This window comes from Procambarus clarkii, chromosome 73 (genome assembly GCF_040958095.1).
Source record: "Procambarus clarkii isolate CNS0578487 chromosome 73, FALCON_Pclarkii_2.0, whole genome shotgun sequence".
Classification (NCBI taxonomy): Eukaryota; Metazoa; Arthropoda; class Malacostraca; order Decapoda; family Cambaridae; genus Procambarus; species Procambarus clarkii.
The window spans coordinates 10,897,977-10,925,864 of record NC_091222.1 but is presented as its reverse complement, the minus strand read 5'-3'; the positions used below and the strand labels follow the sequence as shown (position 1 = coordinate 10,925,864).

General features: G+C 44.2%; 1 protein-coding gene across 1 annotated transcript in view; it reads right to left on the bottom strand.

The window, feature by feature from the left end:
* The window catches only part of LOC123774153 (uncharacterized), a 30,403-nt gene extending 2,773 nt beyond the window's left edge, over positions 1–27,630 (bottom strand). Inside the window, exons 1-3 of the mRNA XM_069312769.1 lie at positions 27,478–27,630; positions 16,935–17,173; positions 7,228–7,446 (exon numbers count right to left, since the gene is read on the bottom strand). Coding sequence (XP_069168870.1) covers positions 7,228–7,446; positions 16,935–17,173; positions 27,478–27,630 — 611 coding nt within the window. The remainder of the gene's footprint in view (positions 1–7,227; positions 7,447–16,934; positions 17,174–27,477) is intronic.
* Between the last annotated feature and the right edge of the window lie 258 nt (positions 27,631–27,888).

Genomic DNA, 27,888 nt, shown 5'->3' with positions numbered 1-27,888 from the left:
TCTGCCTCCACCACATCCTTACCTAATGCATTTCATATGTTAACTACTCTGACACTAAAAAAGTTCTTTCTAACGTCCCTGTGGCTCATTTGGGTACTCAGTTTCCACCTGAATCCCCTTCCAGTAAACCCCCCCCCCTGTGTTAAACAAGTTCGAGTACCCCCGTGTTAAACAATTTATCTTATATACCCTGTCGATTCCACTTTGAATTATGTAGGTAGTGATCATGTCTCCCCGAGCTCTTCTATCTTCCAGTGACGTTGGGTTTATTTCGTGCAGCCTTTCCTCGTAACTCATGCCTCCTAGTTCTGGGACTAGCCTAGTAGCATATCTTTGTACTTTTTCCAGCTTAGTCCTGTGCTTGACAAGGCATGGGCTCCGTTCTGGGTCCCACATACTCCAGGATTGGTTTTACATATGTGGTATACAAAGGTTCTACATGATTTACAACACAGGTTCCTTAAAGCAGTTCTGATGTTAGCCAGCCTCGCATACGCCGCCGATTTTAAAAAAATTATGTGCGCTTCAGGAAACAGGTTTGGTGTGATATCAACTCCTAGAACTTTCTCTCTGTCCGTTTCATGGACGACATCATCTCCCATTCGGTGTTTTGTTTCTGGCCTCCTCTTTCCACCGCCTGATTTCATTACCTTACATTTGCTCGAGTTGAACTGTAGTAACCATTTGTTGGACCATTCATTCGGTTTGTCTAGATCGTCTCGTAGCCTCATACTATCTTCCTCTGACTTAATCCTCCGAATAATCTTTGCGTCATCAGCAAACATTGAGAGGAACGAGTCTATTCCCTCTGGGAGAGCATTCACACATATATCAGAAACAGTATAGGTCCAAGGACTGAACCCTATGGGACTCCACTGGTGACGTCTCGCCAATCTGAGATCTCGTCCCTCACAGTGACTCGCTGTCTTCTGTTGCTTAGGTACTCCCTTATCCAGTGGAGTACCTACCCTTTCACGCCTGCCTGCATCTCCAGCTTGTGCACTAGTCTCTGGTGTGGTACTGTGTCAAAGGCTTTCCTGCAATCCAAAAATACGATGTCTGCCCACCCCTCTCTCTTTTGCCTGATTTTCGTTAACTGGTCGTAGAATTCAATTAATCCTGTGAGGCAGGACTTGCCATCCCTGAACCCATACTGATGATGTGTTACAAAGTTCTTTCGCTCCAGATATTCCACTAGCTTTTTTCGCACAATCTTTCTAATCAACTTGCAAGGTGTGCAAGTTAGGGAAACTGGCCTGTAGTTTAGTGCCTCTTGCCTATCCCCCTTTTTGTATATCTGGACTACATTAGCAGTCTTCCAAGTTTTTGACCGCTCCCCTGTTACCAGTGATTTGTTATACACTATGGAGAGTGGCAAGCACAGTGCTTATGCTCCTTCCTATAGTATCTAAGGGGAGATTCCATCCGGGCCTATGGCCTTTGTCACATCCAACTCAAGCAAAAGATTCCTCACCTCCTCACTTGTAATCCCAAAGTCCTCTAGTGGTGCCTGGTTATTGATTCCCTCTCATATCTCTGGAACTTCTCCTTGCTTTAATGTGAAGATATCCTGGAATTTCTTATTGAGTTCCACACATACTCTATTGTAGTTTATACTGAATCTGTCTGCCCCTATCCTCAGCTTCATTACTTGTTCCTTCACTGTTGTTTTCCTCCTGATGTGGCTGTGCAGTAATTTTGGTTGAGTCTTTGTTATGCTTGCTATGTCATTTTCATATTGCCTTTCTGCCTCTCCTCTCACCCAGACGTATTAATTCCTGGCACTCTGGTACCTTTCTCTACTCTCTAGAGTACTATTATTTCTATAGTTTCTCCGTGCCCTTGCACTTAGATGCTTTGCTAGCTTACATCTTTGATTTAACCTTGGGTTTCTCATCTGTACTTCATTTTTTCCTTTTGGACTAGGTCGAACTTGTCTGTTGCCTTCTAACACTTCTGTGTGATGAAATCCATCATGACTTTGGCCGTCTTTCCTCCGAGCTCTGTTTCCCAAGTTATATCTGTTAGGAATTTTCTTATCTCATCATAGTTTTCCTTTCGGAATGCCAGCCTTTTGTTTTCTGGGCCCCTTCCTTGTGTACATTAAACCTTCGACCAAATACTCAAACATCAGTACACTGTGATCACTCATTCCCACAGGGGCTTCAAATCCGATTTCCCTTATGTCGGAGTCATTTAGAGTGAAACTATAGGTCGAGTCTCGATGGTTCCTCATTGCCTCCCATTCTTGTGGATCTTCTAACATGATGACTTAAAAAGTTTCTTGTCTCCACCTCGAACAGTTTAGTTCTTCATGTTTCCTCACCTCCATGCGGTTCCTTGTTTTCCTAGTCTATCCTTCCGTGATTGAAATCCCCCATCATGAGCAGATGAGATCTATTTCTATAGGCAGCTGTGGCTACTCTCTCAATAATAGTGTTAACTGCAATGTTGTTTCTGTCATACTCTTGCCTGGGTCTTCTGTCGGTTGGTGGAGGGTTATATATCACTGATACCACTATTCTTGGACCTCCTATCGTCATGGTACCTGCTATGTAGTCTTTAGACACTTCACAGATGGGGATAACCATCTCCTTGAAACTCCACTTCTTTCTTATCAGTAAGGCCACTCTACCTCCTCCCCCCTTCCTTCCCTCTCTCTCCTTATTGCAATGTATTCCTGGGGAAACACCACATCCGTTATAATTCTTGAGAGTTTTGTTTCTGTGAGTCCAATTACATCCGGATCCCCTTCTTGTGCTCTTTCTTTATGTTCACTTGTCTTGCTTGTAATCCCATCTATGTTCGAGAACATTATTTTGAAATTGACTCTTCCTTCCATCCTTAGATTCTGTTGGGTCCACTGAAATGGGGATGGGAGGGGGGGGGGGGCAAGCGGTGTCCAGGGTGGGAGGGCCAAGGAAGGTGTACCTTGGGGATCTTGGGTTAGAGATGGCTGGGAAGATCCTGTATGGGGAAGCTAGGAGGATCTCGGGTGTTGAAGCAGAAGGGGTTTGAGGTTGGGGGTCAATTTGGGCTTGGGATGGGGGAGGAGTAGGGGCATGTGAGAGGGTGGGGGGGGGTAGGTGGGAGGTCATTGGTTGAAGGATAAAGGGAAGCCTGGGGTGAGATGGCAGGGATTAGGAGGGGTGTGGTAGGAGAGAGAGCTTGGGGTTGGGTAAGGGAGGGAAGGGGAGCCTATGGTGGGGCGGCAGAAAGGAAGGGGGGGATGTGGTAAGAGGGAGAGCTTGGGGTGGGGATACTGGGGAGGGCATGGGGTGCGAGAACAGGGAGGGCCTGGGGACGGGGGGGGGGGAGGGGATGGGGAAGGAGGGCATGGGGGGCCTGGGGTCGAGGAGCATGGGGGGCGCTTTGTATGGGGATGGGTCTCGCCTGGTTGGGAGGGGGGAATGATCGAGAGGTGGGTTTGTGGGATGTTTCTGTTATATTCGTCACTGGAGATGCTGGCTTGCTGGTGAAGGGATTCCTACTCCACTCTAAGATTCCTGGGCATACTGCGCCAAGTTCTGTGGCGTTCCCGTTCCTATCTCTACGCTTCATCACCGTACGGCGTACGTCTTCATCACCCCACTACCCCCTCACTAGCACGCTCCAGTGGTGAAGTATTCCAGCGCTCCACTAGCACGCTCCAGCTGTGAAGTCTTTCAGCGCTCAACTAGCACGCTCCAGTGGTGAAGTCTTCCAGCGCTCCACTAGCACGCTCCAGCGGTGAAGTCTTTCAGCGCTCAACTAGCACACTCCAGCTGTGAAGTCTTCCAGCGCTCCACTAGCACGCTCCAGCTGTGAAGTCTTTCAGCGCTCAACTAGCACACTCCAGCTGTGAAGTCTTCCAGCGCTCCACTAGCACGCTCCAGCTGTGAAGTCTTCCAGCGCTCCACTAACATGCTCCAGCTGTGAAATCTTCCAGCGCTCCACTAGCACGCTCCAGCTGTGAAGGCTTCCAACGCTCCACTAACACGCTCCAGCTGTGAAGTCTTCCAACACTCCACTAGGACGCTCCAGCTGTGAAGTCTTCCAGCGCTCCACTAGCACGCTCCAGCGGTGATGTGTTCCAGCACTCCACTAGCACCCTTCAGCGGTGAAGTCTTCCAGCGCTCCACTAGCACGGCAGAGTCTCTTGTTTCTGGTGGCAGAGCTTTGTGTTTCGGACTGGTGGCAGAGCTTCGTGTTGCTGACTGGTGGTAGAGCATCTTGTTTCTCTCTGGAGTAGAGTATCTTGTTTCTGACTGGAGGCAGAATGTTTAGATTTGGACACAGTGACAAAATATTTTGTTTCTGACCAGACAGAATATTTTGGTCTAATCAGTGAGAGAATATTTTGTTTCTGACCAATGTGGCACTCCCCAGGTCTTTCTCCCCCCTCTCACCAGTGTCACTGTCCACTTATGGGAAGCACCTCAGTCACTCACCAGGAAAGTGTCCAACACTAGGCCTAGCAACGCTGTAGCAAATTATAACACTCCCGAGTCTCCAACCTATGTATCCGCGGACACCGACGCAATAAATCATTCCTCAAACATAGGATAAATTGTATTCACGTCCTATCAAACTTGGGGGGAATTGGCAAAGAAATTTAGTCTACCTTACTATTAAAGAGCAAAGGCTGCTGTCGTAATAGCCTGTTGAAGTTGGTAGATGCTCCACTGGCGACTTGTGTGTTACCTGCAAAGTTCCTCTTCTCCTGTTTAGCAAAACCACGGTAGTTCTCTTATAGCAACTGGTTGACTAACTACTGACGACTTATCTGAGACGATCTCGCTAGGATTAGGTTAAGGTCTCCCAGACCTTCAACTAATCCGTCTTCCATGCAGGAATACTGGTCCCCTTCTTCTCTGTAGAAGAGCTGTAGCTCAGTAGTTGCTCTTTCCAGGACTGCTATGCTGCTGAGACTCTAACACCAGGACTTGCCACCTGCACGCTTCTCACAGGTCTTACTTGGTGCGGTCCGCGGATCGACTCTCGATCTCTCAGCACCATCTACTGGGCCACACAGGAGTACCGACGTTAGCTTTTTGCGACCTTTGTCGCCAAAAGTTGAAGTTGTTGAAGTTGACAAGCAGCTCCTCCACATTGCCTCTCGAGTACTGAGTAAAGTAATGTTCTTTTTCTTGTCTTAAACCTCACCTAAGGGGCCTGACAGCTGAGTAGACAGCACTTCGGATTCGTAGTCCTGAGGTTCCGGGTTAGATCTCAGGTGGAGGCGGAAGCAAATGGGAAGTTTTCAATGAGTTTCTTACACCCTGATGCCGCTGTTACCTAGCAGTACATAGGTACCTGGGAGTTAGACAGCTGCTATGGGCTGCTTCCTGGGGGGGGGAGGGTTGTGTTCCAAAAAGGAGGCCTGGTCGAGGACCGGGCCGCGAGGACTCTAAGCCCCGAAATCATCTCAAGATAACCTCAAGATGAAGGACTGGCAAGCGAGGCGACCTATCACGTTCATCCCGAGGTGACTAGTGAGAGCGGCGACATATCACGTTCATCCCGTGGTGGTTAGTGACAGCGGGCGACCTATCACGTTCATCGCGAGGTGACTAGTGACAACGGGCGACCTATCACGGTCATCCCAAGGTGACTAGTGACAGCGGGCGACCTATCACGTTCATCGCGAGGTGACTAGTGACAACGGGCGACCTATCACGTTCATCCCGAGGTGGCTAGTGACATCGGATGACCTATCACGTTCATCCCGAGGTGGCTAGTGACATCGACTGCCGATGTCTCACTACGTCACACCACGCTCTCTGATTGGTCAAATTGGACACTCCGCATCCGACTAATCAGTTTTAACACAATCAGAAGACACCTCATCAACGCTTCTGGAGTATTGGCAGGAATTTCTCACCTCCTCCCTGATCTGAGTCCCGCCATATTTGTCACTTCCTCCTTGATCTGAGCCCCGCCATATTGTCACCTCCTCCCTGATCTGAACCCCGCCATATTGTCACCTCCTCCCTGATCTGAACCCCGCCATATTGTCACCTCCTCCCTGATCTGAACCCCGCCATATTGTCACCTCCTCCCTGATCTGAACCCCGCCATATTGTCACCTCTTCTCTGATCTGAGCCCCACCATATTGTCACCTCCTCCCCGATCTGAACCCCGCCATATTGTCACCTCCTCCCTGATCTGAACCCCGCCATATTGTCACCTCTTCTCTGATCTGAGCCCCACCATATTGTCACCTCCTCCCCGATCTGAACCCCGCCATATTGTCACCTCCTCCCTGATCTGAACCCCGCCATATTGTCACCTCCTCCCTGATCTGAACCCCGCCATATTGTCACCTCCTCCCTGATCTGAGCCCCGCCATATTGTCACCTCCTCCCTGATCTGAGCCCCACCATATTGTCACCTCCTCCCTGATCTGAACCCCGCCATATTGTCACCTCCTCCCTGATCTGAGCCCCACCATATTGTCACCTCCTCCCTGATCTGAGCCCAACCATATTGTCACCTCCTCCCTGATCTGAGCCCCACCATATTGTCACCTCCTCCCTGATCTGAACCCCGCCATATTTGCTGCAGTGCTCACTGTCACCTTCACAACGAATTTAACAACAAATAATTCAGATCTTTGGCATCTCGCCACCCTCTATATGTTATGGAACGAAACTAGTCACTTTCTTGGCTATTTACATGGTGTATGACTTTTAATGGTCGGGTGAGGACTGTATTTAGACTGTATACTTAACACCAGTTACAAAATATTTTGTTTCTGCCAGAGACAGAATATTCTGTTTCTGCCAGACACAGAATATTTTGTTTCTGTCCAGTGGTAGAATATTTTGTATCTGACCTGATAAAGAATTTTTTTTCTGACCAGTTACATAATATTGTGCTTCTGACCAGAGACATAATATTTTGTTTCTGAACAGTGACAAAACATTTTGTTTCAGAACAGTAAGAGAATATTTTTTTCTGATCTATCACAGAATATTTTTTTCTGACCAGTGACAGAACAATTATGTTTCTGACCAGTGACAGAACAATTATGTTTCTGACCAGTGACAGAACAAATATGTTTCTGACCAGTGACAGCAACACTTGGAAGCTCACTGCTCTATGATACGAAAGATTGTCCTCTAGTGCCCTAATACTGATATTCCATTAAAAGTAAATATAATATTTTGGATGTAGCTCTCCCGAAGAAATTAAAACATCTAGTATTTTCGCTTTGAATTTCTGAACAATTTTATAGTATTTACCGAAGTAAAACGGTCGTATTACTGGATACTGTGAGGTCAAGAATGAGTCCTCGACAGGTGGTTCTGGCGTCTCCCCAAAGCCCCTGCTTCAGATGGTTCTGTAGGTCCTGGTCCTGGTTCAGCTGGTCCTGGTTCAGCTGGTCCTGGTTCAGCTGGTCCTGGTTAAACGACAGTCCTGTCACCAGTACCACACTAGACATCCCACCAGCACTGAGACGTCTGTGGGAGAAACAGTATCTAATACAGCAGGCGCAGGAAACTGGTAACATCAAATTGGAAATCATAAGTGACTTGAGACTATGGAAACCAAAAGGGTTTTGTTGCTAAGTGACGAAACTCCTGCAGTTAGTGAAGATGCTGCTATAGGAAGTGAAGAGTCAGTCTGCTACAGGAAGTGAAGAGTCTGTTACCAGAAATGAAGAGTCTGCTACAGAAAGTGAAGTGTCTGCTAAATGAAATGAAGTGCCTGCTACAGGAAGGGAAGAGTTTGCTACAGGAAGTTTAAAACCTGCTATAGAATGTGAATAACTTGCTACCAGAAGTGAAGAACCTGCTTCAGGAAGGCAAAAGGCAGGTAAATGAAATTAAAAGTCTGGTACAGGAATTAATGAGGCAGCTACAAGAAGTGAACACGCTTTTGTAGGAAATGGAGAACCCATTATTAATTCTTTTGTACCAAGCTTTATTTTTATATTTAAGGTTCGTCAGATTCATTGGTATCCTTATCGGGTCATTATTATTCGATCTATTCATTTAGTATGGTACACTACGTTTCTGTTGTGACGGTAAAGTGTTGGAGTGTTGATGTTCGGCAGTCCTCCAATGGCAGGTGGCAATGCCTTGTCACACTAACAGAAAAAAAAAGAGACTGCTTGCCTGTTTGTCTGTGGTAAGGTAATGGGAAGACACGCAAAACACTAAATATAAACAATGAAATTTTAATTACTTTAGAAAACAAGACATGAACAAAGACAATCCCTTGGCTTACGTAAAATTCAAAACAAGTCAACAAACAAAACAACATGAATAATTAATGAATGTGAAATTTACTCTAAAATAAAATGAAGTGCAAGACAATAATAATGATAATCAGGTGCCGAGAATATTGGCTAAAGCTGCCACCTCCCATAGTACACGACAGCCAGGGCTTAGTCTACCAGAGAGAGATGTCAACTCCTAAGAGCACAAAGATATTCTGAGGAGTACGGCGTGAGCTGGCCCAGACGTCGACTCAGGTAGAGGGCGTGAGTGCAGGTGCAGGTGTTGTCGGCGATACACCAGCCAATCAGGAGCAGGCAGGCGGAGAATGGGTAGTTTGCTCGTTGACGACGGGCGGAGCCGGCATGTCGGGTGGTGCAAGGTACGCTTTGCTTCCTGGGCAAAATGTTTTGTGATACTGGTGGACGTATCTTCAATATAGTATCTTGTACTTGTAAAATGACGTGAATGATATAGGGAAGAGCAGGCTCAATCTCTCTTGAAAGAGATTATCGTCACACTGTATTTTGCTTAGAATATTTTAAAATATGTTATAATTTGAATCCACATTGAAATACCTTCTTACATCACACATCTCTTGGTTCACGTCTCACTCCAGAACCGCCCCCCCCCCTCCCCATGCCCAGGTCTGCCCAATCTCCTCCAACCATGAAATTTCTTAGTCCATTAAAATCATCTTTTAAAAAATCTGGAACTTTAACATAATTCTTTCTAACACAGCCTTTGTAAAGGCAAACATTCACCTCCTCTTGTAAAACGTTTAGGTCTCCGAGCCTGCCTTTAAATAGTGATTTACAATAATATATATATATTTTTTGGTGGGATATTCTTGCGCAGGCCCTAATCCTTTGACAGACCCGCTAAGTGTTACTTGTTTCTGTTTTACTTAGGCGGAGTATGAGTATTTATGACTCTTATGGTCGCTTCAGAAAGATTTTGCCCCATGTGTTTAACAACTTCTTCTGCTCAGTTGAATCTAAGTTGAAATCTTATTGAGTTTGTAACTGCGCACTGTGTCAAATAATGTTTCGGTGGTCTGTCGGGCATATCTCCACAGTGCTGATATTTCCTGTCATCTTCTGGACCCTGTAAGCCTATTCCCCATGCACATGGGTATCCATGCCTGATATAATGTAAGTGTACGTCTGTTGTTCTACTGCTCCCTTTCATCAGACTAAGTCGTTCGTAGTTGGTTGAATTCTTGTACCAACCCACAGATCCTGATGTTGGAACTGTTGTGTTGTGGTCGTATTACATCTTTTGCATTACTCTATTTCTAATTACTTTCTTAATCAGTGATAGACTCTGTGGTATGTAAATGTCTTCATTTCTTCTCTTAGTTGCAAGATTTGCAGCTTCATCTGCAATGTCATTTCCTATTATTCTCACATGACTTGCCACCCAGTTGATAAGTACCCGACGGCCTTGACATTTGAGCATTTGCATTAATGATATGACATCTGTGATCAGATGGATGTTGTCACGTATGTGTTCTTGTTGCAAGATTTCAATGGCAGTTCTGGAATCTGTAGTATGATAACATGTTGTTGGTGTTCGGCAAGAGCATATTCCAAAACCTTTTGAATGGCTAGCAACTCTGTGTGTAAAGTCGAACACCCGTTTGAGAGTCTCCAATTATTTACAGAATTTCCTGCCGTAACTTCTGCTCTGCTTTCTTGTCCCTGCTGGTCTACTGATCCATCTATAAAGTATGTGAAGCTGTCAGATGCCAAGTTTGCTTCTATATGCATCTATGCAATATTACGTAGCAGACGAGGACTTGTCTGGTTCTTTTTTCCATCAAGAACCATAATCTTAAAATCTGCTGGCAGCGATTCCCAAGTGGGGTTTGCCTAACAAAGTCTGCATGTATTTCGTTGACACCCGTCTCAGTGACTGTTTTTGTTATATCTAATGTATTGATGGTGTTTATTGCACAATGGGTCCACCTGTTCCTATTGGAGGTTCTTCTGTCCCGAGTTAGTGCTCCAGTGGTTTTACCTTTAAGTGAACTGATTCTAGGTCTAGTCAATATCTTGGTCAGCATGCACGCAGCAATCCCATTTACCCTTATTTCAATCGACGTTAGCTTGGCTTCTAATCTTAGGTTCAATATTTTAGTCCATCTGGGAGCCCGTTATGACACGCATTGCATCATTTTGAATAACCACAACGTCTGTCCCCTGGCCAGGAGAAAGAGTGAGTAAGGCAGGAGCTGCATAATCAACTAGGGAATGAACGGCGTGTATGTAAAACATTCTTAACATTTTGTGTTCCGCTCCTAGACGGGTCCCTGTGATTGCTTGTTTTATTTTATTTATTTATTATATTTATTTATATACAAGAAGGTACACTGGGTTTGTGACGATACATAGAATGGTATTTACAATCTTGTAAAGCCACTAGTACGCACAGCGTTTTGGGCAGGTCCTAAATCTAACAGATAATTTTTGCAGGTAAATTCAAGCAGAATTAATAAAATGATAACAGAAACATTGCAAGAAAAAAGAAAAAGGAGATGAGGAGAGATTAGTAGGTATATTAAAGCGCATTGGTAGCTCTGATTGATTGCATTGACAGCTTGATCTGAAGCTGTATTGCATTTGTTGATTTGCTTCCAAATAAGATGTAGTAGGTCTTTTTTATGTTCAGTGTTAGTTTGTTGGCTGACATCCATAAGTGGATTTTTTTAGTTCATAATTAACAACATTATTTAGTGTATGTGTGTTGGGGTTTGAGTAGATGAGGGTAGTATCATCAGCAAACAATATAGGTTTAAGAATGTTAGAGACATTAGGCAGATCATTGATGTATATAAGAAATAAGAGAGGTCCCAAGATTGGAGTCCCTGTGGCACTCCAACGGTTATTGGTAGAGTGGGAGAGGTTATATCATTGATGGCTACACATTGGTGTCTATCACTAAGATAGGATTGAATATAGTCCAGGGCATGACCTCGAATTCCATAATGATGGAGTTTACGTAAGAGGTAGTTGTGATTAACAGTATCAAAGGCCTTTCTCAGGTCAATGAAGAGTCCAATCGGAAACTCACTTTTGTCAAGTGCTGAGTTAATTATATCAAGGAGACTAATAATTGCACCGTTGATACTCTTCTGGGAGCAGAAGCCAAACTGACAGGGGCTGAGTATGTCGAATTTTACGAGGCAGGAGTAGAGCTGTTTGTAGATCATTTTTTCACATATTTTTGATAGTATGAGTAGGTTTCATATTGGTCTATAATTGTTTATGTCTGCCGGATTGCCTCCTTTATGAACTGGCGTTACTCTTGCTTTTTTAAGGATATCAGGGAAGGTATAACAGTAGGGATTTGTTGAACAGCAGAGCTATGGGTGGCGCAAGGGCATGGGAGGCGCTCTTGTATACAATGGATGGGATTTCACTGATGTTCCCAGCTTTGGTTTTAGTGAGTGTATGATGGACACAACATCTGTCGGGCTGACTGGTGCAAGGAGAAGAGAGTTTGGATAGCTGCCTGAGAGATATGTGTTGATATGTGTCTGAGTCTGAGGGATTTTCCTGACAAGGTTAGCACTAACCGATGAAAAGAAGCTATTAAATTCATTTGCCATTTCTAAATCAGTTGACGGTGTAAAGCAATCCTTAGAGAGTGTTATCTGGTTGTGGAAGTGTTGTTTAGTTCCTAGGATATTAGAGATAGTTTTCCATGTGCTTTTTTATGTTGTCTTTTGCTTCTTTGAATCTATTCTGATAATATGAAAGTTTAGCTTTTCTTATGATACTGGTAATCACTGATGAATACCTTTTAACTACTTCCTTTGTAACTAGGCCAATCCTAAATTTCTTTTCATATTCATGTTTTTTTGTTGATTGATTTGAAAATGCCACTTGTGAGCCACGGATTGTTTATTCTTTTGTCAGTTACTTGTTTGGTAAGGAGGGGACAGTGAGTGTTGTAGAGGCTTAGAGTTTTGGAGAGAAAATGGTTAGCTAATGAGTTTATATCCTGTGTATTATTGAATTCAGATTCCCAGTTAATATTGTGAAGTGCATTTGAGAGGTTGCCTATAGACGCTTCACTGTGTACCCTGAATGTGAGTTTCTTGCTTTCTGGTGGTGTTATGTCCATGTTTGCTATAAGGAAGGTAGGATAGTGGTCAGTTGTTCTGTCATAGATTATACCAGATGCAAGGGGAGCTGTTATATTAGTCCATAAGTGATCCAAGGTAGTGGCAGATGTTTGAGTGACTCGGGTGGGCTTGGTGATTGTGGTGATTAGCATACAGGAGTTCTTGCTGTTACGGAAATAATCAACTTGAGGGTTATTTTGTAGACCCAGGTCAATATTGAAATCACCTCCTAGAATTATGTGATTTTTGTTGAGATTGTTATTCATGATAAGATTCTTTAGTTATCTGAGAATGAAGCTATATTGGTATTGGGAAATCTATAGATGGCACCGATAGTCAAGGAGGATTTAAGGGATTTACTGGAGAACTTGACAAAGGTATATTCACAATAGTCGTCTCGATCACTAATGACACTATTGCAGATGAAGGTTTCTTGGTAATATATTGCTGTGCCACCTCCTTTTTTATTAGGCCTGCAGTTGTGAATGGCTTTATAACCAGCTAAGTTGTAGAGTTGGGTATAGTCTTTACTTAGCCAAATTTCTGTTAAAATGATGAATGATAATTTAGTACCTAGTGCTGTGAGTAGTGCATTTATATCATCAAAATGTTTACCAAGTGATCTACCATTTTGGTTGTAAACTGATAAGCAGGTGCTATTTGGTAGTTTGTTTTTTGCAAGATTTGCTGTGTAATACCTGCAATAATGATGACCAATGTACTGATTGGTGTAGATATGAGACAGAAGATTTCGACCAGGATCAATATCAGTATGCATGTAGATGCAATAATATCATGATACAATAAGACAAGCAAATTACAGGAACAGTTAAATATTAAATCTGATGTAGATAGAAAGTAATTATAGCAAAACACAACAATAAATGCAAGTACACAAAAATTAAAAACAATTAGAAGTAGAGTAAAGATCACCGTAAATAGCCAGGAAGGATACCAAAGTTAGGTAAAGAGAGAAAACAAAAAATCAGTAGACTGACAAGATTAATATATAACAAAAATAATAAGACAAATAATAATCGTAAAGTAAAATAATCTTAAAGATAATTAATTTTATATAGCTTAGTTATGAACCTATAATTAGTATGAACATTAAGAAAACAAAGTGAGCTCATTAATTAATTTCAATAAATGACATATAAATCAAATAACAATTCAGTTTAAAATTTATAAAGAACAGGGTACGATTATATATATGAGTAAAATTTATGGAGACTTAACTGGTTACTTAGGAACTTTTATGGATGAGAGAACATTAGTTAAACGGTAAGGCAGAGACAGCACCTTGGACAAGATTAGATTAAGTTATGTTAGGCTCTGACACTCAAGAGTAATTTTCAGTATTGACATTGGGCGGATTCTGGTTTTCAGATATACCACAATCATTAGAGAAGGCCAGTAGTTGTTGGTCACACTTTATTTCATATCTTTTTCCTGCACTTTCCTTCTTTACAATGATCGTTCCATTCCTAGTGTACCACTGCTTGATAACACCAGGGTTCAGTTTGCGAATTTTTCGCAGCCTGACGAGGAAGAATCCACGCTGCTTGGTAAGACATTCATTTACTTGCTCTCATTATGCTCATTCTTGCATTTTATTGCTCTCATTATATTCAGTTGTGATTTTGCTTTCTCCTTCAGATATTGAATTTGCTTATTGAATGTCATTTTAGAATCTATCCACATTCCGAGATATTGATATTGTGTAACCCACTGAAGGTTAACGTCTTGAATGCTTAGATGCCTGTCTGGAGTGTTGCCACCTAGTCTCGTTGCCTTAGACGTCTGTGCAGATATTTTTAGCCCTAAAATGCTGCATTCAGATGTTACTTTATCTAACACCCCTTGTGCTTTATTTAGAAGTGAAGGACCTGTTATGACTAATGCCATATCATCAGGATAGCTTAGAAATTAAACACCATCTGCAAATGTCCTGGTAATGAGGTTTTCCATAAGGATGTTAAAAAGACTAGGACTGAGGTCTCCTCCTTGTGGAGTCCCATAATATGCAAGTTGTAGTCCGACACTTGTCCTTGCAGCTTTACTCTGGCATACCTGTGACTTAGGTAATCTTGAATTCATGCTAGCATATTTCCCTTTACACATATTTTAACTAAGGTGTGCAAAATTGCTTGTGGGCTTGAAAGTTAAAATGTTATTTCTAGATCAAGGAAGATCACTATAGCCGACCTGAAATAACTGTTCCTAGTAATGTTGCTTAGCAGTTGGCAGTACCTACTCCTCTAGTGAAGCCAAATATGTGTTTATGAAGGTCTCCAGTCTTCCACAGTAGCCTATTTAAGACCATCCGTTTTGCAGTTTTACTGATGCATGATGGTAATGAAATGGGCCTGTAATTGCCAGGTTCTTTCGGCTTAGGAATCGAAATGACATCGGGTTTCCTCCAAGAGGTCGGTAGTTTGCCTTGCTGCCAAGAGGCATTGATAACGTACAAAATATTCCTTGTTCTCCAGCAGGACCTGCGTGTGCGATCATTGAATATGTAATGTTTTCAGCACCTGGTGCTGATAACAGTGGTCTACACTTGGTCGCTACAGTGGGGTGGTCAGAATTCAGAGGCTTGTTCGCTACAGTGGGGTGGTCAGAAGTCAGAAGTTTGGTCGCTACAGTGAGGTGGTCAGAAGTCAGAGGTTTGGTCGCTATAGTGAGGTGGTCAGAAGTCAGAGGTTTGGTCGCTACAGTGAGGTGGTCAGAAGTCAGAGGCTTGGTTGCTACAGTGAGGTGGTCAGTAGTCAGAGGCTTGGTCGCTACAGTGAGGTGGTCAGAAGTCAGAGGCTTGGTCGCTACAGTGAGGTGGTCAGAAGTCAGAGGTTTGGTCACTACAGTGAGGTGGTCAGAAGTAAGAGGCTTGGTCGCTACAGTGAGGTGGTCAGAAGTCAGAAGTTTGGTCGCTACAGTGAGGTGGTCAGAAGTCAGAGGTTTGGTCGCTACAGTGAGGTGGTCAGAAGTCAGTGGTTTGGTCGCTACAGTGAGGTGGTCAGAAGTCAGAAGTTTGGTCGCTACAGTGAGGTGGTCAGAAGTCAGAGGTTTGGTCGCTACAGTGAGGTGGTCAGAAGTAAGAGGCTTGGTCGCTACAGTGAGGTGGTCAGAAGTAAGAGGCTTGGTCGCTACAGTGAGGTGGTCAGAAGTAAGAGGCTTGGTCGCTCTAGTGAGGTGGTCAGAAGTAAGAGGCTTGGTCGCTACAGTGAGGTGGTCAGAAGTAAGAGGCTTGGTCACTACAGTGAGGTGGTCAGAAGTCAGAGGCTTGGTCGCTACAGTGAGGTGGTCAGAAGTAAGAGGCTTGGTCGCTACAGTGAGGTGGTCAGAAGTCAGAAGTTTGGTCGCTATAGTGAGGTGGTCAGAAGTCAGAGGCTTGGTCGCTACAGTGAGGTGGTCAGAAGTAAGAGGCTTGGTCGCTACAGTGAGGTGGTCAGAAGTAAGAGGCTTGGTCGCTACAGTGAGGTGGTCAGAAGTAAGAGGCTTGGTCACTACAATGAGGTGGTCAGAAGTAAGAGGCTTGGTCGCTACAGTGAGGTGGTCAGAAGTAAGAGGCTTGGTCGCTACAGTGAGGTGGTCAGAAGTCAGAGGCTTGGTCACTACAGTGAGGTGGTCAGAAGTAAGAGGCTTGGTCACTACAGTGAGGTGGTCAGAAGTAAGAGGCTTGGTCGCTACAGTAAGGTCTTCAGAAGTAAGAGGCTTGGTCGCTACAGTGAGGTGGTCAGAAGTAAGAGGCTTGGTCGCTACAGTGAGGTTGTCAGAAGTAAGAGGCTTGGTCGCTACAGTGAGGTGGTCAGAAGTAAGAGGCTTGGTCGCTACAGTGAGGTGGTCAGAAGTCAGAGGCTTGGTCGCTACAGTGAGGTTGTCAGAAGTAAGAGGTTTGGTCACTAAAGTGAGGTGGTCAGAAGTAAGAGGCTTGGTCGCTACAGTGAGGTGGTCAGAAGTCAGAGGCTTGGTCACTACAGTGAGGTGGTCAGAAGTCAGAGGCTTGGTCGCTACAGTGAGGTGGTCAGAAGTAAGAGGCTTGGTCGCTACAGTGAGGTGGTCAGAAGTAAGAGGCTTGGTCGCTACAGTGAGGTGGTCAGAAGTAAGAGGCTTGCCATGGCCACACTCTCCCTACACACACCTCTGGCTCTGTACATAATTAATTATTGGTTCCAAGTGTCACTAATGGGGAGTTCTTTGATAAGACGCCGGCTTCCTGTCCTCGTCGAGGCCACTAGAAAGATGGCGGCTCTCAGGTAAATTCAGGTACAAAGTTCAACCCGAAGGTGAGAACCTCGCTCTTTTGGTAATGAATAAACGCTTGAATTTTCACGTTCGTAGCAAATGTAACTTTTAAAAACCGGATATTAAGTTAGAGAGATTAAGAGAGTAGAGAGTTTAAAAGCGATAAAAACAGGAAATCAGTTAATGATATCTTTTATGGCGGTGATAACGTATTTTATACTAAGTTAATAATTAATTATTTTTTATTTGAGATTGGTACAGCTGTCATGGGAATGTTGAGCAGCGTTTGAGATACATATGGACGGGAGAAATACACAAGTTAGAAATTCAAGAGGAAGAGGAAGTAATTCACCTGTGGATATTGGACGCGACGTATGAATGTCGTGTAGTGGATATGAGCACCAGGTGACAGTCGATGAGATGATGATCCACCACCTGACTCACCATCTCGCCCACCTGGCTCATCGCCTGATCCACCATCATGACAACCTTCTCTTTAGGTTCCTCCAATTTTTCACTGACTGTAAGTGCACTGCTGACCCCCATTACAATCACTGCTGCTATATAACTGTTCAGTGTAACCATCCTGGACTGGATAACAGAGAAATGGAGTATTAATTATATTTACGAAACACACATTGCCTACCCATTCACGCGAGCCCAACCCTCTAGCTCATCCATAAACTATAAGATTACCATTAGAGGGAATGAGCAACACTGAAGAGTCTGAAAATCAGGTAAGCTATTGCTGATAGACTTTCAAATTAATCCGAATGTGACGTAAACACTAATGTGATATCAACTGCCGAGACTAAACTAACAAACGTGCTCACCACTGAAATATATCCAAGGGGTGACTGAAATATATCAGTCAATGAGAAAAGGAAAAATAGAGAGGGAAGAAAATATGGCATGCCTCGTTTAAGAAACTGGACGTTTGAAAAGATTTTTGAAGGAAGCCAATGAACAAGTGCAGGATGAACAATTGTTGACATGTATGCATGAATATCTTCCAAAGATTGGTAGAGATATTACACATATTGACAGCTCACCTGCTAGCAAGAGGAGACATATATCATGGTAAAATTAGACAGAAAACAAGGGATTTGAAAGAGGAAGATCACACATGGAGAGTTAACCTCGTTGAATTGGTAGACAGCGCCTTCATGATGCAAAATATCAGATAAGAAACATTGAAATTAAAAATTGATCAACAAAGCAATAACGAAACTGACATTGTGTAACAACTGAAGCTGTTTTAAAATAAGTAATTATATGGGAGGCAGTGGGTTACGCCTTTGAACAAAAGTTAGAGTCAAGTTGTAGTTTGACCTGACCCAAGTACGGGGCATCTACCCTGGGACAGGCGGTTGAGATACAAATTGGCCACCACCTTTGTCTTAAAGCAACGTATAATGAATTATTTTAAAGAATTCAGTAATTTAGAAAAATTAGTCGTCATTCATATTGTTTTCATACATATTCAATAGTATTCCTGTTTAAATTATCAAGAGTATCCTAAATTGTCAGAATACTTTAGTAAGTCACCATCAGTAACGTCACTAGCCGGGACTAGCCCTGGACACAGAGCGATTTGGGCGACCAAAGGCTTTGGTGATCAGGGATCACCAAAGCCTTCCATATTTTTGGTAATTCTCAAAGGTCAAATAGCCATTTTGTAATCGGAAATAGCTCTTCTCTAAGATGCCTGTACAATGCCTGTAGAACAGTTTTTCCGGATTGGCCAGTACAACAGAGACAAAAAAAGATTGATCAAGGTAGTATTCAAGAGCGAGGACATCAAAGAGGACATTCTAGTAAGGAAGAACAAACTGAGGCATGCAAGGAACTACAAAGAGGTATATGTTCAGAGGGACATGACCAGAGACGAGATAGTAAGGGCAGCAGATGCAAGGAAAAGGCGCAAGGAGAGGGAAGAGAGCCAGGGAACCTCAGCCTCCAACCCAGCAATCCCAGAGGGGAGTGGGGAACCCCAATCCAGCAACCCAGGAACCCCAGGGGGGAATGCAACACCCCAGTCCACCACCCAATAGGGCCCTCTCTACCCCCAGCACAAACCCTTCCTTGCCCCTGCATAATGCCCATCATGAAACCCAAATCCTCCCCCTCCCCTTACCCCAAGTAGCCCCTGCTTTCCCAACCCCTGGTCTTCTCCCTGCCCCAAGCAGGCCTGAGCAAGACCAAAGCCCTCTATCCCCCACTCCACCTCCCTCCAAACCCCTGTCAACTACACCGCAGGAGGGCGTGCCCTCTCCCCAAGCAATCCCTGCTCCCTCACCCCCAGGACTTCTTCCTGACCCAAGCAGGCCTGAGGAAGACCTAAGCCCTCCACCCCCCACCCCACCTCCCTCTGAAACCCTGGCAACTACCTCACAGGAGGAGGAGCCTACCCAAGTAGCAAGGACCATAGAACAACCTCCTACACTTGTAGGGAGTGTGGGTGAAATTGGATATAAGAAAGTGAGCTTCAAGGTAATGTACTCAAACATTGATGGGATTACCAATAAAGCAAGTGAACTGGCAGAAAGGGTGCAAGAAGAAAACCCTGATGTAATAGGACTAACAGAAACAAAATTGTCAGGAGTCATAACAGATGCTGTGTTTCCAAAGGACTACTATATAGTAAGGAAAGAGAGGGAAGGGAGAGGAGGTGGAGGAGTGGCCCTGCTGATAAGGAAGGACTGGAGTTTTGATGAGATGGAAATTCCGGGCTGTGACGGATTCAGAGATTACATAACAGGAACTATAACAATGGGTGGACCTAAGATAATAGTGACAGTCATTTACAACCCTCCCCTAAATGACAGAAGACCTAGACAAGAGTTTGATAGGAACAACATGGCAACCATTAATATAATAGAGAGAGCAGCTTCAGTTGCCTGCAGGAATGGCTCAAGACTCTTAATCATGGGTGATTTCAACCATGGAAAGATAGACTGGGAGAATGGGGACCCACATGGTGGTGCAGATACGTGGCGAGCTAAACTCTTGGAAGTGGCAACAAGGAATTTTCTGAGCCAGCATGTCAAGGAACCCACAAGAATGAGAGGCAATGACGAACCAGCTAGACTCGACTTAATATTCACCCTAAATGAGTCAGAAATAAGGGAAGTCAAAGTTGAAGCCCCCATAGGAATGAGTGACCACAGTGTACTGACCTTTGAGTACTTGGTGGAGGTAGGGATAACCTATCCAAGGATGGGAGTGGAGGGGAAAAGACTGAATTACCGAAGAGGAAAATATGACGAGATGAGGAACTTCCTAATGGGAATACCATGGGAAACAGAACTTAGAGACAAGAATGTGCAGGTCATGATGGATATTGTCACCCAAAAGTGCCAGGAAGCTGCAGACAGGTTTATCCCCGTCCAAAAGGAGAAAAACGAAAAACAACAGAAAAACCCATGGTTCAACCAGGAATGTAAGGTAGCGAAACAACTGAGTAAAAGAACATGGAGAAACTACAGAAATAACAGAACACCAGAGAGCAGGGAGAGGTACCAGAGGGCCAGAAATGAGTACATCAGAGTGAGGAGGGAAGCAGAGAGACAGTTTGAAAATGACATCGCGAGTAAAGCCAAGACCCAACCAAAGCTGCTCCACAGCCATATCAGGAGGAAAACAGCAGTGAAGGAACAAGTGATGAAGCTGCGGAAAGGGGAGAACAGATACACAGAGAATGACAAGGAGGTGTGTGAAGAACTCAACAAGAGATTCCAGGAGGTCTTCACAATAGAACAAGGAGAAGCCCCTGCACTAAATGAGGAGGCGGCAACCTTGGAAACCTTGGAGGAATTTGACCTCACTAGTGATGAGGTCAAAAGGTGTCTGCTGGAGCTAGATGTGACAAAGGCTGTTGGGCCTGATAGAATCTCACCATGGATACTAAAGGAAGGTGCAGAAGCACTAAGTGTGCCACTCTCTATGGTGTATAACAGGTCACTGGAAACAGGAGACTTACCAGAAAGTTGGAAGACAGCTAACGTGGTCCCAATATACAAAAAGGGTGACAGGCAAGAGGCACTGAATTACAGGCCAGTTTCCTTAACTTGTATACCATGCAAGGTGCTGGAGAAGATCGTGAGGAAAAGGCTCGTAGAGCATCTGGAGGGAAATAACTTTGTAACGCACCACCAACATGGGTTCAGAGATGGTAAATCGTGCCTCACAGGGTTAATAGAATTTTATGACCAGGCAACGAAAATTAGGCAGGAAAGAGAAGGGTGGGCCGACTGCATTTTCCTGGATTGCCAAAAAGCCTTCGACACAGTACCCCATAAAAGGCTGTTAAAAAAGTTGGAGCAACAGGCAGGAGTAAAAGGGAAGGTGCTCCAGTGGATAAGGGAGTACTTAAGCAACAGGAAACAGCGAGTAACGGTGAGGGGGAAGACATCAGAGTGGCGAGATGTCACCAGCGGAGTCCCACAGGGCTCAGTACTTGGACCCATCCTGTTTCTAATATATGTGAACGATCTTCCAGAGGGTATAGACTCATTCCTCTCGATGTTTGCTGATGATGCAAAAATTATGAGAAGAATCAAGACGGATGAAGATAGACAGAGACTACAGGATGACCTGGATAAACTGGAGGAATGGTCTAGAAAATGGCTGCTGAAGTTCAACTCTGGAAAGTGTAAGGTGATGAAATTAGGCGAAGGGAGCAGGAGGCTGAACACAAGGTATCATCTGGGAGGGGAAATCCTGCAAGAATCAAATAGAGAGAAGGATCTGGGGGTTGATATCACACCGAACCTGTCCCCAGAGGCCCACATCAAAAGAATATCATCAGCGGCATATGCTAGACTGGCCAACATAAGAACTGCCTTCAGAAACTTGTGTAAGGAATCTTTCAGAACCCTGTATACCACTTATGTAAGACCAATCCTGGAGTATGCAGCTCCAGCCTGGAGTCCATACCTAGTTAAACACAAGACAAAGTTAGAGAAGATTCAGCGGTATGCCACCAGGCTCGTCCCGGAACTGAGAGGATTGAGCTACGAGGAAAGGCTAAAGGAGCTGAACCTCACATCCCTGGAAAACAGAAGAGTAAGGGGAGACATGATAACCACCTACAAAATTCTCAGGGGAATTGACAGGGTGGACAAAGACAAACTCTTCAGCACGGGTGGGACACGAACAAGGGGACACAGGTGGAAACTTAGTACCCAGATGAGCCACAGAGACGTTAGAAAGAATTTTTTCAGTGTCAGAGTAGTTAATAAATGGAATGCACTAGGAAGTGATGTGGTGGAGGCTGACTCCATACAGTTTCAAATGTAGGTATGATAGAGCCCAGTAGGCTCAGGAATCTGTACACCAGTTGATTGACAGTTGAGAGGCGGGACCAAAGAGCCAAAGCTCAACCCCCGCAAGCACAATTAGGTGAGTACAATTAGGTGAGTACAATTACCTGCAGTTTAAAAGAGTTCAACCATCTGGGCTGTTCAGGGCAACAGAGATTAGTTGTTCACCTTAAACCCTGCTAGTAACTTGGTAAGCCAGGCGTAGGAATACCCCCTCGGGCTTCTGTGTTGAGAGAGGGAGGCAGAATACAGTGTGGACTGGTCAACGACTCGGGAAGGTGATCCACCTATCACCGAGACCAGCACTACATCAGCTGGTCGCCGTCAAAGGTAGAGTCTGCTATAGTTTTGTATATGAAATTAGTTCATCTCATACCTTAAGTCAGGGAGTGTTAAGTATAAGGAGTGCTTTGATTTAGATTTTGTTTTAGATTTTGAATAAATTATTTAGTTAGTAATTTGCAATTTATTATTTCCATTTCATGTTCCATTGTCTCGTGTCCTTATCACGTGATCCCCACGAGGCTGAGTTTTTGTTGGGCCGCAAAACCTAATAAAGCGTAAGAGTTCAGCTATCCCTTTTGTTTGCTATAAATTACCACACTTAACGTAGATTCTTCCCTCCTATTCCAAATAACTGGGGATTAAGCCCCAAGGTTCTTTGAGAGCATAATCGGTCCAGGCCCCGGTTATTGCTCCCAGTGTTAATGGTCTGGTGGTGGCGGCATAAGGAGATTCTAGAGTTGCTAGAGGTCTAGTTCCACGTCGTGAGGCTGTAGAATCTTAGCCGGTCAAACGGCTTAAGACCACGTGGCGTGGGATTCGGCTTAGAGTAGTAGTTCTGGGGTCCCTTGGATTGAATAGAAATAAATCAGAATACGGGAAGAGTTAAGGGGTAAAGGGTGGAGTAGAGAGTCGATACCTCCCCCCCCCCCACCCCGTGTTACAATTGCATACATTGATAAATAAATGCTAAATGAAGCCAGTGTCCACATTGTTTTATTATTATTATATGTAGTGACAATAAAGGTCATAGGAAGAATAAGATATGGGGTAAGTGTTAGGCAAGTATTACAAAGAAATAGGAAAAGTGTTAGGCAAGTATCCCAGAGGAAATGGGGGGGGGGGTTTAGGCAAGTATTCCGGAGGAAATGGGGGGGGGGGGTTTAGGCAAGTATTCCGGAAGAAATGGGGTGGGGGGGGCTTAGGCAAGTGTCTAGAAAGAAATGATGGGGAATGTTAGGCAAGTATCCCAAAGGAAATGGGGAGAATGTTAGGCAAGTATCCCAGAGGAAATGGGGAGAATGTTAGGCAAGTATCCCAGAGGAAATGGGGAGAATGTTAGGCAAGTATCCCAGAGGAAATGGGGAGAATGTTAGGCAAGTATCCCAGAGGAAATGGGGAGAATGTTAGGCAAGTATCCCAGAGGAAATGGGGAGAATGTTAGGCAAGTATCCCAGAGGAAATGGGGAGAATGTTAGGCAAGTATCAAAGAGGAAATGGGAAGAATGTTAGGCAAATATTCCGGAAGAAACGGGGGAGTGTTAGGCTGGTATCCAGGCAGAAATTGGTGTTTTTTCCTCCCTGAAAAACAATTCTGGGATAATAGCTCATTTAGCGAAAAATGTATATATTGTGTGTCAGTATTCCCACTTTACCTGCTGTCTGTCTGTCTGTCTCCCCCTCTTCCCATCTGTCTGTCTAGCTGTCTGTCTGTCTGTCTGTCTTTCTCCCCTCTTCACATCTGTCTGTCTGAATGTGTCTGCCTCTGGCTAACTTTCCTCCAGTCCACATGTCTGTCAACTTGTGTGTCTGTTTGTCTGTCTGTCTGTCTGTCTCACTGTCTGGAAATGTGTTGGCAAGAGGAAGGAATTACGAGTGAATGAGACCTGTGACGAGCGTCTGGCCGCTGTGCCTGTCTTTACACACTAACATTTTATAAATGGCTATTGACAACCACACACTTGGTGTTCGATTTTTTCCCTGCCTCCCTTCTCCTCTTACCCTCCCTATAATCCTCCCTCCCTTCTTTCCACCCTTCTTCCCGCCCTCCGTCCCCTACTCTATACAACATCAAACTATTACCTGAACTCTATGGCCCCTATGTCTACTCCTCTACAACTTATGCAGCAGAGCCAACATTTACCTAAATAGAGATAAATGTTGAAACATTTAGAGAACAGAATTCCGCTTCATGGTGTCTCCTGCTGTTTGTCTACTGTTTCATGGTGTCTCCTGCCATTAGCCTGGTCACATGGAGGAGTAGGTCTGTATATTAGGGAAGACCTTGTATGCTCGGAGCTCCTAAACGTTACAAATGAGGTGGTAGAGGTACTGGGATTAAAAATAGAGAAAATAAATTTAGTGATTATTCTAATATACAAACCGCCAGATGCAACGGCTGAGGAATTCACAGAACAGATAAACAAAATAGAGAATAGCCTTGATAATCTGGAGAACCCGATACCTGATATTATCTTCCTAGGTGACTTCAACTTGCCTAGTCTCAGGTGGAAAATAGCAAACAATAATATTATACCAGGAAATCTATCGGGACCTAACCAACCACAGATTAGAGAACTACTTAGATTCTGTGACAAATTTTCACTCAATCAGCAGATATTGGAGCCAACAAGAAATGAAAATATTCTAGATCTGGTCTTTACGAACAATGAAGACATTATCAGAGACATTACGATATCAGATACCACATACTCAGATCACAAGCTCATTGAAGTGCAAACGACCATCAATACTCAGAATAGACCTAAAACGTTGATAAAGCGAGAGGGGCTATTCAGTAAATTCAATTTTAATAATAAAAAGATAGACTGGTAGATAATAAACAGGGAACTTACAAACATTCCATGGGAAACTGTTCTACGTAATACAAGTCCTACAGAAGGAATAGAAAAACTGACTTCGGAAGCGTATCAAGTCTGTCTGAAACATGTTCCTTTGAGGAAAGCCAGAAGGAGATCTAACGTAGAAAGAGAACGCAGACGACACTATAAACGCAGGAAAAAAATAACGGAACTGCTTATGCAGACACGAATTTCCCGTCAAAGAAGGAATAATTTAAATAGGGAGATTGAAGAAATCGAGCGGAAATTGAAACACTCATATGAAACTGAAGAAAGGCAGTTAGAACAGAAAGCAATTCAGGAAATAAAGAAAAATCCAAAATATTTCTTCTCATATGCGAAATCAAAAGCAAAAACCACTGCCAGTATTGGACCTATTCGTACAAGTGAAGGTTCATACACGGAGGATGACAAAGAAATTAGTGAAATCCTAAAAAAGCAGTATGAGGACATGTTTAGCACTCCAATAAACAACATGAAAGTGGAAGATCCAGACAATTTCTTTATGCGGGATATTCAAACCCCTGTAAATATAACTGATATCAACACGAGCGCACTAAATTTTGAAAGAGAAATTGAAAACATACCCATGCACTCGGCCCCAGGTCCAGACTCATGGAATTCAATATTTATAAAGAAATGCAAAGTGCCAGTAGCACAGGCACTCAGTATAGTGTGGAGGAAGAGCTTGGACACGGGGGAGATACCAGATGCACTTAAAGTAGCAGACATAGGCCCTCTACACAAGGGAGGGAGCAAAGCATTGGCAAAGAATTATAGACCAGTTGCACTAACATCGCACATCATAAAAGTATTTGAGAGAGTGATTAGGAGTCAGGTCACCAATTTCATGGAGACCAATGACCTTCACAACCCAGGCCAACATGGATTTCGAGCGGGAAGATCGTGCCTCTCACAGCTACTTGAGCACTACGACAAAGTCACTGAGGCATTAGAAGAAAAACAGAATGCTGATGTGATATACACGGACTTCGCAAAGGCTTTCGATAAATGTGACCATGGCGTGATAGCACACAAAATGAAGTCAATGGGAATAACCGGTAAAGTAGGACGCTGGATACTCAGTTTTCTGTCAAACAGGACTCAGCGAGTAACGGTCAACCATATAAAATGTAGTCCAAGTGCAGTTAAAAGCTCTGTACCTCAGGGTACAGTCTTTGCACCGCTGCTTTTCCTTATTCTCATATCAGATATAGACAAAAATACAAGTCACAGCTTCGTATCATCCTTTGCAGATGACACAAAAATCAGTATGAAAATTACCTCGGCTGAAGACATTGAAAAACTTCAAGCTGATATTAATAAAGTTTTCGACTGGGCATCAGAAAATAACATGATGTTTAACAGTGATAAATTCCAGGTACTCAGGTACGGTAAAAATGAAGACCTTAAACATAATACAGAGTACAAAACACAATCAAATGTACCCATAGTAGGAAAACAGCATGTAAAGGATTTGGGAATAATAATGTCTGACGACCTAACGTTTAAGGAGCATAACCAAGCAAATATTGCGACAGCCAGAAAAATGATAGGATGGATTACGAGAACTTTCAAATCCAGGGTTCCCATCACAATGGTTGTACTCTTCAAGTCACTTGTGTTGTCCCGTCTTGAGTACTGCTCAGTACTCACTTCCCCCTTCAGAGCAGGAGAGATTGCTGAAATAGAGGGAATACAGAGAACATATACGGCACGCATAGACGCAATAAAGCACCTAAATTATTGGGATCGTCTCAAAGCCCTCCAAATGTACTCACTGGAAACAAGACGAGAGAGATATCAAATAATATACACCTGGAAGATACTGGAGGGCCAAGTACCAAATCTACACAGTAAAATAACAACGTACTGGAGTGAACGATATGGAAGAAAATGCAGAATAGAACCAGTGAAGAGCAGAGGTGCCATAGGCACAATCAGAGAACACTGTATAAACATCAGAGGTCCGCGGTTGTTCAACTTCCTCCCAGCAAGCATAAGAAATATTGCCGGAACAACCGTGGACATCTTCAAGAGGAAACTAGATTTATTCCTTCAAGGAGTGCCGGACCAACCGGGCTGTGGTGGGTATGTGGGCCTGCGGGGCGCTCCAAGCAACAGCCTGGTGGACCAAACTCTCACAAGTCAAGCCTGGCCTCGGGCCGGGCTTGGGGAGTAGAGGAACTCCCAGAACCCCATCAACCAGGTATCAGCCTACTGTTTCATGGTGTCTCCTGCCATTAGCCTACTGTTTCATGGTGTCTCCTGCTGTTAGCCTACTGTTTCATGGTGTCTCCTGCCATTAGCCTACTGTTTCATGGTGCCTCCAGCCGTTTCTCTATTGTTTCATGGTGTCTCCTGATGTTTGCCTACTGTTTCATGGTGTCTCCTGCTGTTAGCCTACTGTTTCATGGTGTCTCCTGCTGTTAGCCTACTGTTTCATGGTGTCTCCTGCTGTTAGCCTACTGTTTCATGGTGTCTCCTGCTGTTAGCCTACTGTTTCATGGTGTCTCCTGCTGTTAGCCTACTGTTTCATGGTGTCTTCCTCCGTTTGTCTACTGTTTCTGTTGTACACAGGTAATATTGAGTTATCAAAAACACTTTCTTGTGGGTGATGGGTCCCACAAACGGAGACGTGGAGCCAACGCTGCCATAAACAGAGACGTAAAGCCAACGCTGCCATAAACGGAGACGCACAGCTAACGCTGCCATAAACGGAGACGCTCAGCCAACGCTGCCATAAACAGAGACGTAGAGCCAACGCTGCCAAAAACGGAGACGTGGAGCCAACGTTGCCATAAACAGAGACGTAGAGCCAACGCTGCCATAAACGGAGACGCTCAGCCAACGCTGCCATAAACGGAGACGTGGAGTCAATGTTGCCATAAACAGAGACGTGGAGCCAACGCTGTCATAAACGGAGACGCTCAGCCAACGCTGCCATCAACGGAGACGTGGAGTCAATGTTGCCATAAACAGAGACGTAGAGCCAACGCTGCCATAAACGGAGACGCACAGCTAACGCTGCCATAAACGGAGACGTGGAGTCAATGTTGCCATAAACAGAGACGTAGAGCCAACGCTGTCATAAACGGAGACGCACAGCTAACGCTGC